We start from the raw sequence: 13,413 nt of genomic DNA, 5'->3' as shown, positions 1-13,413 counted from the left end.
TCCACTCATTGTCAGACTGAAACGAACCCGACGAACAGCTAGCTAGCTTGCTAGCTAGTTAGATATCTAAATATCTTTCTGCAAATTCGAAGTGTCTTATAACAATAAAAACAACATCAATAAACTATTATCTAACAGAATAATAACTCTTAACATTAGATTTACGAATGTTTTGTTCATTATGTTCATTTTATTTATTAAGTATGATTTACAAACGTTGTTTGAATTGAAGGATTGAATAGAAAGGAGGAATTTTAATATTTACGAATAATTTCGTTAGGTAATTGAAAAGCAAGATAAGGTTTTGCAAAATAATATTTAAATTTTATATAATATATGGTAATTTATATATATGTACAGTAATCAAATTTTTATAATAACTCGAATTGGCTAATCAAATTCGTAAATCTAATGTTAACGCGATTGATGATTTTATTTTCTTTATTATGTTTATACTCACTCTCTTTCTTTTTATTTAATTTTATAATTAGATGATCATTAATTGTTTTCAATAATTGTTACGCGTATGATTGATTAAATAAATTTGATATTAAAACAAACAAAAGTTTGTATTAATTTTGGAAAGAAAACATGAACAGATCGTTTTTAAAGTCAATTTTGGTTTTTTGATTAAATCAAACGATAAGAATAAATCAAAGAATTTATTCTAAACATATACGATTAATATCATTATTTAATAATCAAACAATTGAGATATTTGATAAACCGTTTAAATCAAATTCCTCAATTGCATTTATATAACTAACGATAAATAATACATAAGAAGAGAATACCATTACATATATATATAGGTGTCGAGAACAGGTGTGAAATAACGTCTGACGCTTTAACAATTGTTGTTAAAATCCTATGTGAAAGGCCTCTGTGGAAAATCGATTTTCATTGAAAGGCGAATAAAAGAACATAGATGCAGTCGTGACCGACCGAATGAACGAACGTACGAATAGGATGATATCCTAACGACTCTGATGTTTTTTTTACGCAAAGCTTACGACGATTCGCCCCGTTCCCTCTTCCATACCCCCCTCCCCAATCCCCAAACGCTATGAACTAACTAAAGGGGAAGTTACCGAGGAAAAAGTTTGCTGAGTGAAATAGAGAAAAATAGAAATAAATAAAGAAAAAAATAGCGAGAGAGAAAAAGAAAGAGAGAGTATAAGGACGAGGTTAAAGGAAGGAACAAAAATTAAAGGAAAAAAAAGAAAAAAAAATACACACATATATAAAGAGACACAGATATACATGCTCGGGGGATAGAAGAAGAAATATAAAAGTGGTGAGAATTTTGCATAGAATGTTTGCACGGCCTACGTCCTGTCTAGTTGAGGAGGAGGCCTCCTCTCTTTGGTCGTTCTCTCCTCGTTGGGTGGGCACGCGCACTCCTATGGTCGTTAGAAGAGAGTAGAGTACTGCTGCTAGGATCGTATATATATATACCTTTGGATGAAGAAATATAACGTAAAGTATATACATAGAAGTGTAAATGTATGTGGGTGTGTATGAGTGTGTGAGAGCAAGGGAGACGCATAGGCGGCTTGGAACGAGGATGGAGGTGGGGGTGGGTGGTTGTGATGGTGGTGGTGGTGGTACGCGTGGGATCGTCGAGACTCAACCAACCCCCCTTCCTCTCACCCCCCTCCTCGGGTGTTCCTGCCTTTCCACCCCCAATCTCCCTTCCCTCTCCCCCCCCTCGAATCTCCCTAGCACCCAGCCGAGTAGAGAAGGTTGAGTCGAGTCGAGTCGAGTCGAGTCGGCTCGGTCGATATCCCTGGCTACAACGAAAACGCGTCTTCAAGGCGACCTGCTGACGTTAGAGACTGGCCCTATGAACGCTACTCGATCTTTCACCCATCACCTTCTTCCTATGTACTTATATATATACATATATAAATATGTATACATGTGAACAGTTTATTTTGAAAATGGTATAAGTAAATCCATTTACAGCTTGTAAATATATATTATTTTATTAAGGTTAATCAAAAGTTCTTTCTAATTTGTTATAATTGTTACAATAACAGAATAATTAGATTATTTTATTATATTTTATTGACCATTTATTTGGAAAATGGTATAAGTAAGTTCATTTACGGTTTACAAATATATATATATTATTACATTAGGGTTAATCAAAAGTTCTTTCAAATTTTTATAATTGTTACAATAACCAAATAATTGGATTATTTTATTATATTTCATATGCTCGTTATATATATATATATTCTACTCTCTCTCATATATATTGCATTTATTATAGAATACAGATAGCTATCAAGCTGGCAAAAAGTCATAAATAATGATTGACAATTGTTATTATTCATTAATGCTTATTCGAGGTATGATGAAATTTATTATTTTTGTTTTGTTCTCAAAATTGTCAGAACTTTCCAATAGACCTGATTCATATATTTATGTAAACCTATAGTCGAGATTTATTCCAAGGATCAAACGCACCATCAACACACGTTTGTCCGTTTTTGTTCCTTTTTTCTTCTTCAACGGGACTGATTCTACTCTCTCTCTCTCTTTCTCTCTCTCTCTCTCTCTCTCTCTATCTCTCTGTCTCTCTCTCTCCCTCTCCTTCTTTTTTTTTCTTTATTTGAATTCTGAATATAAAATTAAATCTTTCATAGCTTAATTTTCATTCAATATAATTGCTTAATTCTATAACAAAATATTGATCCTGTAATTTATGTTTTGTTTTGTTTGATTTATTTTATTTTATATTCTATCTTTTTTCTTTCTCTTTTTTTCTTTCACTTTTTCGAATTTTGAATATAAAATTAAATCTTACGTAGATTAGTTTTTCTCTCTCATTCAATATATTTGCTTGAATTATAACAGGATATTGGTTCTGTAATTTATTTATATTTTGTTTTTGTTTTTGTTTTGCTTTGCTCGTTTTATTTTATATATAATCATATATTTTTTATTTTTCTTTCTATTCATTTCCCTATTTTACAGGTAACGATATAGTAAAAAGGCATTTGCAATTTTATGCCAACTTCATCATTACAAACACCGAAGAGAACGGCGCCGCGACCATAATCGATAAACGATAAAATAAGAGCTGATAGAAGATATATATTCGTGAAGGGAGACGAAGATAGAGAATGTGAAAGCGAGAAAGAGAGAGAGAGAGAAAGCACTTCCTTGTTGATTTTACGCCGTCGAGAATCGGAAAGCCTGTTGAGAATGGAAAGCCCTGTTATCGGCGAAGCGCGATCGTTCAGAAATGGAATATCGTTAACCCTTTGTGATACGAGACGCTTCGCTGACGATTAAAAAAGAAAAGAAAATCCACTTGAGCAAGAAATTTAAGTTCATTTTTTTTTCTTCCCTACTCCTACTCCTTTTTCCCCTTTTTTCTTTATTTTCTTTAACATTCGACGAACACTCAAATCAAAAAAATTCTTTTTAATAATAATAATTATTATTATTTCGTTATTTTGTTTTCTCTACAATGATTTAATATTTTCTATCGTATTATCTATTAATCTATAAATGTTTAATTATACATATATGTATATGTATATATGATCATTGTTATATAATTTAATGTGACTATTTAATTTTCTCTATAGTTAATTATACTGGATGTTCGTATAAACAGACAGGAGGTTCTTTTGTATGAAACATTAATAGCAAGTAAAAAAGATAAAATACAAGTAGTTCATACGTTTATGAAAATTGATTAGTTTAAGTTACTTATTATCTTATTTTTAATTTTAAAAATTTATCTATTTTTTAATTTTAGATTTATTATCTTTAATATTTTTCAAGAGCATTTTTGTATTTCTTAAAACATTAACGTTTGGAGATATAAAAATAAAGTTATCGTTGATCGTTCGTGAAATACCGAAGAAATATAAACAAGGATTTATAAATAATGCATATCGACGATATAATATAAATACATTTACTGCAATATATGCTAAGATTAATTATCAACTAGATAAATACTGCATATCAATGATCATTTTCAAGTGATCCCCTTTTTTCCGTTTTTGCACGCAAAACAGAACAAAACTATTTTATTATATTTCTCTAATACCGTCAAAATTTTTTTTAATTGGTTTTCTTATGCTCATTTTAATATCGACGGTTACAAACACAATTAAATGCATAATTAGACGAATTTTCAAAATAATTATTTTTCTTAGTTAAAAAATTTCTCGTACGAACAAATTTTATCATTAATTTTTGACTTACTAGTATTTTCATGTAAAATCATTCTTTGCTAGTTTTTACCACTAATTACAACAGAACATTGTGTATATTATAAATAAATTGCAACTAGAAATTCGTAACCAGACTATTATCAAAAAATGTTTTTTTGTTCTTTTTAATATAATTTAGGTATTAGATATATGTCTAATATATTGCTTAATTTATCGAAAAAAAATATATCTAAAATTACGAAAAATACGGTCGACGTAATTTTAATCTAGATGCCACTAAACGTTTAATATAAATACAATAATAGATTAAAAACTTTGGCTCTAATATCAAACGTATCTTCAATCCTATTAACGAAATTATGTTACGTTGGTCGTATTTCATGAATACTATGACGAAGTATCGAAGAAAAATTTTGAGATGGTAGAAATGTTGACGGATGCCTTTTGATCATGCTCGTTGTATTCCTCTTTGAATAAACAATTTTTCGCATAGCATAAACCTTATACTTTATTATGATACTGTGAATTTCAGTTTCTGCTGATATCGCATATTCGAATGGCATTTTGTTCAAATTCTTAGCAACGTATTTACCAAAACTTTTGTATTCGTTAAGTGTCATCCTGTCTTTTTCTTTCCTCCTACGTTTTTTTTGTCTTTCGTTGAAAATAACATCGACCAACGATGTTTTATTTCTTCTCGATGAAGAATTACTTTCATTGTCCGAGCTTGATTCAAATTTAAAAAGATTTTTCGTTATACTCGAAACGTTATTTTCATCGTTAATGTTCGATACAGTTTGTTGAGTCTGTAAAAAAAGAAAATTGTTTTACATTTTTATGACGATCCTGTTCTTATTCTTATCGACAAATAATTGGGTTTTAATTATTTGTAATTATTATTTTTCGTATTTATAGCATAAGAAAGAGAATTAGTACTTTGATTGTGAAAAAATAAAAAAATAGCCGAATAGTATTTTATGACGAGTACCGACGAATGAATGTTGTGATTTGCATAACAAAACGAACTGTGTGTTGTACTATAGTACATTCATAAATCAAACATAACCTCCAAAATAAATGCTATTATATTTCTTACAGATTTTATATGTTGCAACAATTAATGTAAAAAAATGCAAATTTTTACGTGTAAAAAAAAATTATAAAATTCGAATTTATGTAGTTTGTTCCGTTGGAAACAAACATTTGCGTGGAATAAGAAATAGATTTTTTAATAATTCAATTAAATAAACGAATAAGAAACGAATGAATATAAATAAATTACCGTTTCAGATCGATCGGTTGATTGATGATCGTTCGATCTACAATTATGTTCAACCGATTTCTCAGAGTTTTGTAAAAATTCATCCAAAAGATTGAACCACATGGCGCTCGGTCGATAAACAATTCCCGATAATGATTTTTCTTTGATCTTCTTTACTTCCAGTTGGTAAGCCGATTTAAGATTTTTTATTTTCCTGGCTACTTCTCGCGGTCCTAAATTTGGAATTTGCATTTTCCTTGATATCGTGTCGAAAGCAGCATTACGGGAAAGTTTGCTTCCGTAATCTTTGGATGAGACGTTCCAAAGGCACTCGCATGATCGATAAAGTTGAATAAATTTAACTATCCTGTCATTTGCCATTGGATTATTAACGTTTATTGATTTTGTATACATTTCTTTCTGAAAAACAATTCAAATTGAACGAAAAATAAAAAAAAAATTAAATTAAATTAAATCAATGAACTGGTACACTTTCTCACTTTTTCCTTTTTTTGTGTCGATAATTTTTTTCTATTGATTATATTGAACGCGTACTGTTCCTCCGCGTGTATCGCAAACGAAGCAAACTAACAGACTGCCACAATCTCGTGAAGCTCGGTCAACGAACAGCTAGGTAAAGCGTGTTCGTTCACGAATGAACGTGACTCATTCTATTCAAGCGGACTCTTCTGGTAGTCCTCAGTTGCTATGTGATTTCTATCTTCTTACATGCCATCCTTATATATATATATATAAAATAATATAATAATATAATATCTGATATATATCAGAGTTCAAGAAGTAATGGGAAAAATTATTCGGTTTGTCACATCGAATAATTGTAAGGAATGTTTTCGATTCAAATGTTTATACACGTCTCTTTTTACGATTAAAGTCACAATATCTCGATTATTATTACTTAATTCAAATCAATTAAATATTATTTCATAAATTATTAATTTAATATTAGTAATTATTCAGGTACCTACGTAATTTTAGTGAAATAAAAAAAAGAGCTAATTTTTACGATCTTTCAATTTTGCGTTTAAAACATTTATTTTAGTTTTTTATTTTTTTACACCAAAATTATTATTAAAAAAATTGTATTTAGCATTTAGTAGAATAAAATAGATTTTATATATAAATGTAGAAATTATTTGATAAAAAAATGTTACGCTGTTCATGAGAACGCATATATGTGCTTAAATTAGAGTTACAAGTTTGTGCCTGCAATGGGAACAGGTGTGACTGTAGGTTGATGAATCAAGGAGACGAGTAAAAGTTCATGACGAATTTTTATATATTTTTCTTTTTTTTAGTAAACGAATTGATACATTCGTATCAGTTCTAACGCATATTTAAAATAAATAAATTAATTGTTTTTGAACGATCGTACGGAAAAATTGGGTCGAGATAGATTTTGATTTTATTTACCGATATAATAGTCCCTTTTTGAAATGTATTCTGTTTTATCGATAATACAGGTTAGCGTTGAGTAATCAAATTATTTTCGATAGATGGAGCATTCGAGAAAATAAAAATGATCAATTTGTTGTTTTCATCGTCAATGGTTTCGAACGACTTTGTACGCATTACCCGACGAGTGAGAAAGAAATTCGAGAAAATGATTGTTAATTGATAATTTCTTTCAATATTTAGTCACAACATTTAACGCGACCGATAAAACAGAAATCAAACTAGAGTTCGTAATAAGGTAAACCGTAAAATATTATTCAAATTTCAAATAAAAATTGTAAACGAGATTCATCGTGGTCCTTTTTTTTCGTTTTTGTTTTTGGGGTGCACAGTCATTCAAATAATTTCATTAATCAAATATCTCCGATATTTTTGTTCTTGTTCTTCGATGTCGAGATTTTTCATTTAAAAACTTCGATCACAGTTTTATTCGATAAAATAATTCGATTATTCGTTGTAAATAATTTCGCGGTAATCCATTAGTAATAAAAAAAAAAAAAAATCATTCATTATTAAATATATAGGATTTATATAGAAATTATTCAGTTTCTAGAACGATGACTAAATATAACCCATTGGTTGAATCAAAATTTAACCATAAGCTATCTCTTCCTAAGCCAACATTGAATTTAGTCCTTGTGATCAAGGATCACTAATGAACGTACTTGATCCAACTGACCCTTGGACTTTTCCCTGAGATGTTTCCTCTAAAGTTTAAAATTATTTTGATTAGATTTGTCTGTCTCCTCCTAGCTAGTAAAATTAAATTTCGGTTTAAATGCGAGACCGCACCAAATAAGATTTCTACTTCGACCATGAAATTCCAAATGTTCGTAAAATCATTTGATGAGAGAGAGAGAGAGAGAGTGAGAGAGAAACTGTATCGACCTCGACTTTCTTATGCTAGAAGAATATTAACCTGATTAAGCGTAATATTTCACGCTTAGTAGATTTATGAAATATATTTAGTATTCATTAACGTTAATTACTAGCATCGTGAAATTTCATTCGTCTATCTTTTTAAACGAATTTTACTTTTCCATCGAGAATATTTAACTAACCAACAAGTTGTATGCATCTTTTTATATACGCGGATAATGCTTAATTATAGATAATAAATCGCTTTTAATCTTATATCGGTTGTTCAATTTAAATTATGTTAATGTTTAAAAACACAATGGTGTCAATTAATTCAATATAAATCGTAAATTCGAGATCGTAAGTTTGTATAAAAATTTCTGCAATATATTATATAATTTGATTCTCTTTTTTTTTAATCGAAGATATGTAGTATCGTATTATTGTTTTTTTTTTTCATTTTTTGTTGTTGATAGAATAATCAAAAATATTTCAACAAAAATTAGACACGTAAATATACATTTGATTATTTTTTTTATCAAAATAGCATCAAGAATAGTGGTAAAAATGGTATAATAAAGATGATATAAGAAAAAGAATGGAGGATTTTTATGGCGATACGGAAACGTCTTTATCGTACGCATACATATGTATATGAGTATAATAATTTACATATACATATATACGTAATGCATAGGTTCGTAAACATAGAAAGATGTTCGAGAAAAATTGTCGAAAGTATTCCCCATGTCTTGATCTTGCCTTTGGTACTCGAGCCACCCCTTTTCCTGTTACCCTTCTTCTTCTACTCTTTCAAGAAGGGGTTCCTTCTCTCTTGCACACTTAAAAAATTGCCTGCTTTCGCTCCTTATTCTCGATGTCTCGCATTGGATTGACGTTTTTCTTCCATCACCCAAAATCCTGCGCGTTCCTTGCGATAGATCACGTCTCACCATTGTTTAAAAGAAGAAGAAGAAAAAAAAAGAGTGGAGGGATGGTAAAAGGAAGAGAGTATTGTAAAGAGTGTGCCTGAGAGAGAGATGATTAATTTATTGCATATTACAAAATTTTTTTGAAATCTTAAACGATCTAATAATTATTACATATAATTTAATTTTAATTATATTAGATTTCATTATCATTATATATCATATATATATATATCAAATGATTATATTAACTATTAAATATTTTCCATATGACAAATGAAAAGAAAAAATTGTTGAAAATGAATAAACACCAAAATTTGAAATCTTTTCTTGTTATTTATGTTTATTTGTTTCTGTTTTTCTTTTTGGGGAGGGGCCTTGGAGGGATTTCATTCTTACAATATGGCATATATTTTCCTTTCGGACTATCGCCAAAATATGATTCGAATTCTTCCAGTATTTTGGATTTATCTCGTCACATACACGCTTATTGACAACATCCGGCTTACGAGATTGAATTCAACGAATGTATCTACGACAGATAGAGAAATAACACGGAGCACAAATAAAAGCGGAAATGACGCGATGGGTGAAATTTGATAGGGTCCTTTCCCTCCACCCCATGCTTACTCATTAAATTCATAATTTATCTTTTTTTTCTTTCTTCGTTTTTCATTTCGGTTTAATCCATCGTAATGTTGATATTTATTAGTTTCTCTTTTTTATCATCTGTATAAAGGTTTGCACGTTCGGGGTGAGTTTGAAACGTTTCAACAAGTTTGGAAGACTTTTTATAGGAAATTTTATTTTTATGAGGGAAGGTGGTAAAAGCAAATATTCGTACAAATATTAGTAAAAAAAGGAAATGCAAGTGCATTCAAGGTATCAAAGTTATTTATTTGTAAAAAAATTTAACTCAGAAAAATGTTATTTTTATCTTTCATTAAAAATAATAGTGGAAATCCTATCCCAGTTGTTACAAAAAAAGAAACAAAAATATTTATAAAATTTATTTATATTCGATTTATGGGTGTGAAAGGAAGGGAAAGGAGATGAAAAACAATTATAATACCGATTATGAGTTGGTAACGAGTCGAACGAGTGGACAAAAATATTTTATGAAAGATTAAAAAACGATATGCAATAATAAATTAAAACAAAATAACATTTTTCGTTTGTTTAAAATAATATTGATAATAATATTATATATTATTATTATAATATTATTCGCAGGGAATGATGCAAAGAAATGAAACTTTAACTTGATAGCAGAATTGTTTAAAGTTATTAAGTCGATGTACGTAGTTTATTATGTTACTCGTAAATGGATCGTTGTTACAGCAACATTCGAACTTTCACGGATTTTTTACCCATCGTCGTGTTTCATATTTTTTCACTCTATTTATTTTCGTTCTTTTAAATCCATCTAACGAAATTTTCTACTAGATATGTACAACTAAATATGCATTTACGTGTTTATTATTAATCCATAATAAATGTATGACGACAATGTAAAGGGTGTTCTGTTATAAACTGATAATCAAATCGAGCCAGAAGTTGGGGATAATTTTACTCGAAAAAAATTAACATAAGTTAAATAACGCGTAATTCAAATTTGTTAACGAAAAGATTTGTTTTTATTTTTTTTTATTTATGATATACAAGATGTTAAAATAAACATTTCGACGTAACTTTCGGGGGTGAGTTTCAATTAGCCAAAATTAGAAGGGAAACAAAAAACATGTTACGTGCGATCGTAATGTGCACCCATACTTCCACCCTCCCCCGATATGATCGTGTTTCCGAATTGAAGCTATTTTTCGAGAACACATATGACATACGATTTTTACGAATTTCGTTTCTAATTTGAATTCATTTGAATCGCCATCAAAGTTGTTCCAACCAATATTTTTGACGTAAAACTTTCTACCCTACCACTTAATCTAATAACTTTTTCACGAAGTACTTTTACGATAAATTTTGCAAAAAAAAATTGTATTTCGAAAAGAAAAAAGACGAAAAAGAAAAAATGCAAACATCTAAAATGTGAATTTATGTTTGTAAACGAATCCGAATGTTTTTTTTTTTTTTTTTTTTTCTTTTCAAGCAATACGATACGCGAGTTCGCATGTAAACATATAAATGCAGTCGTACATTGTCAGACCTGGCTCGTGTTCGTAACTTCCCCCACCCCCACCTCCACCACTCTAGTTCGATCTCCTCGTTCTTTCCTACATTTTCATTGGTCGGGAAGAAATTTAAGAAACGTCTCGCCGTTATTACGTAGACTCTCTTTCGGGGAGTCCTTTCAGACAGTCTCGTATTATCCGAGTGGTTTTTCTCGAGAAAACAAAACGGGGGGTGGGTGGTGGTAGGCAGCAGAGAGGGGTGGGGTGGATGCTTTGGCTTCTTTCCTCCCTACTCCACCCTACACTTCCTTCTACCCCTTTTCTTCCGTTACACGCCAAGGAGGCGTCAAGATAAAGATAAAAGTAAAGATAAAGATTAAGATAAAGATAAAGAGAGAAAAAAGAAAAGAAAAAAAACACAGAAAGAGAGAGAGAGAAAGAGAGAGAGAAAGATAAAAATCGAGAGATGATCTCTCGCCCTCCTGAGTCTATTTGCGCGGACAAATGTTTACAATAAACTGGCAGCGTTGTAATTTTCCTGCGCCACGTGCCTTCGGCCATAGACAAAAGAGTTATTGTCTAGGTTTGCCGTCCTATAGTAGTGGGACGGTGGAGGGGAATTGTGTTCGTCTATGAAGGAGGAAAAAGGAACTTCTACGAAGAAGTGTATAGAAGTGTAGGAGGAAATAGGAAGTGGGGATGGTGGGAAATGTGCGTAAGGGAAAGAGATGGAATAGAATCGAATAGAATAGGACAGAAAGAAGGAAAGAAAGAAAGAAAGAAAAAAAAATGAAAAAGAAAAGAAAGCAAAGATGCGTGGCCGTAGGCAGGCGCGTATATAAACGCAAGAACGATTATTCGAATCGTCATTTTTTTTCCTTTTTTTCTCTCTCTCTCTCTCTCGTTCTTTCTTTCTTTCTAATGTTTAATCTTCAGGTACATCAGTATTAGAGTTATATGTTAAATGGTAAAGAAAAAGTATTTATCTTGTTTAAAAAGAATAATATTTTTTTTAAATAATCCTTGTTTTATGTATCATCATCATATTTTTATCGTCTATTTGAATTGGTTTGGTACGTGCGTAGAGGTTATGTATCAATAAAACGGGGGGATGACTTAGGATAGACCAAGTACCAAAGAGAAAGATAGATAGAGAAAGAGAGAGAGAGAGAGAGAGAGAGAGAGGTATATGATTGGTAGGAAACGTAGGCAGGTTGCTGCTGCTGCTGCTGCGTTGGTGAAATTAAACCGCAGGAGCGTGTTCGTAGCATGGGAATTCCTCCCCGTATCAAAATTAAAGTCACGTATGTGTCCTCGACGAGTAGGCTCGAGTAGCTGAGTTAGTCGAAGGAGAGACAAGGAAACCGAGTTAAAACAAGCTACGATTAAAGCTCGATATGCGCATGGCACCCAACAGAGTTCCTGTGTTCTGCTGCTACTGCTACTACTACTAACTACTACTACTACTACTGCTACTATTATTAGGTATTATATACATACAAGTCTACTTTCCAAAGTACCTTCTTCTTGTTCTTCTTCATTTTCGAAATGGGGCCGGGTAAGGGGGATGGTGAGGGTGAAGGATAGGGGGTGGTGGTGCGCGAAACGAATCTTAACTCGTACGTAGAAAAAGTGGGGAATACATATTCAAATCAATGTCACGTCTTCTTGTTCCTTGATAAAATAGGTGAAAAACATTCTTACCTTTCCTTGTAACTAGCTGTGAGCACGTTAGGATTTCAAATATTTATCGAAAGAATAAACTTGTTTTATTCTTTTTTCTTTCTCTTTCTTTCTCTTTCTCTTTCTCTTTCTCTCTCTCTCTCTCTCTCTCTCTCTCTCAACATTTTCGTTGTTTTTGTCCGGTGAACCAGATCTTTTACTTTGAAATGTCTATCTCTCTTGTTTGCTATGAATAAAAGTTTATCAACCCGGTTAAATAATAGCTTTGCAATAAAGATGATGGGAGAATAATTAATTGAAAATTATTACGAAGGTGGTGGTATTTAGTTTTATACCCATTTACCTCCTTCCCTTTATCCCCACTCCCACAACTCACCAACCCACCCCCTTTTCTTCATTGTTTTGAATCTTTGCTATGGGAATTCGACTAGTTCCCTAAGCTCGTTAAACGTTTCTCCGTTTTAAAAAATAAAGGTTAAACCGTTTTTCTACGTCATTTTTATTTTTATTTTTTTTCCTTGCCACCCTTCCCCCCATTTTCTCTGCTTTCTTTGTCTACGGCTTTTTTGCTTTCTTTTCTTTTTTGGTTTTGAAGTTAATTTAAATGTAAAAGAGTATGGCAAATTAAATAAGCAAACTATTCTAAAGCAAACTAAATAATGAATATAAAGTACTAGATAAAAATAAATCGATTAATTTCTTAACTAATTTATGTTTTTATTTTTTTATTTTTTTTCTTATAAGAAAGTTTTGATATTCGTTGACTCGTATCTTCGAGTTTTTTTTTATGTTTGCAATAATAAAAATAATTAAGAAAAGGTATTTTAAATTTGTACTTGGTGATCATACATTATTAAACAATTAGGCCAGGCCAT

General features: G+C 30.8%; 3 protein-coding genes across 4 annotated transcripts in view; 1 reads left to right on the top strand and 2 right to left on the bottom strand.

The window, feature by feature from the left end:
- The window catches only part of LOC107066598 (uncharacterized), a 141,914-nt gene that overhangs the window by 21,687 nt on the left and 106,814 nt on the right, over nucleotides 1–13,413 (top strand). The window lies entirely within an intron of this gene.
- LOC107066474 (sodium/hydrogen exchanger 9B1) overlaps nucleotides 1–13,413 on the bottom strand; it is a 39,887-nt gene that overhangs the window by 25,214 nt on the left and 1,260 nt on the right. The window lies entirely within an intron of this gene.
- Nucleotides 2,988–5,971, bottom strand: LOC107066600 (uncharacterized). The gene is made up of 3 exons (XM_015321387.2): nucleotides 5,964–5,971; nucleotides 5,485–5,883; nucleotides 2,988–5,008 (listed from the first exon to the last, which is right to left on the bottom strand). Exons 2-3 carry the CDS (start codon nucleotides 5,875–5,877, stop codon nucleotides 4,565–4,567), a joined length of 837 nt encoding a protein of 278 aa, XP_015176873.1. The 5' UTR covers nucleotides 5,878–5,883; nucleotides 5,964–5,971; the 3' UTR covers nucleotides 2,988–4,564.

This window comes from Polistes dominula, unplaced genomic scaffold (genome assembly GCF_049000335.1).
Source record: "Polistes dominula isolate Pdom_NZ unplaced genomic scaffold, Pdom_raw_medaka contig_24, whole genome shotgun sequence".
In the NCBI taxonomy this organism is placed as follows: domain Eukaryota; kingdom Metazoa; phylum Arthropoda; class Insecta; order Hymenoptera; family Vespidae; genus Polistes; species Polistes dominula.
Note: the sequence above shows the minus strand (reverse complement) of the source record. Positions and strands in the feature narration are given on the sequence as shown.

Excerpts from the sequence above, each read along its gene's own strand:
- LOC107066600 (XM_015321387.2), bottom strand. The coding sequence starts at position 5,877 with ATGTATACAAAATCAATAAACGTTAATAATCCAATGGCAAATGACAGG. Across the intron at positions 5,009-5,484 it reads CAACCGATCGATCTGAAACG|ACTCAACAAACTGTATCGAA; the intron begins GTAATTTATTTA and ends CTTTTTTTACAG.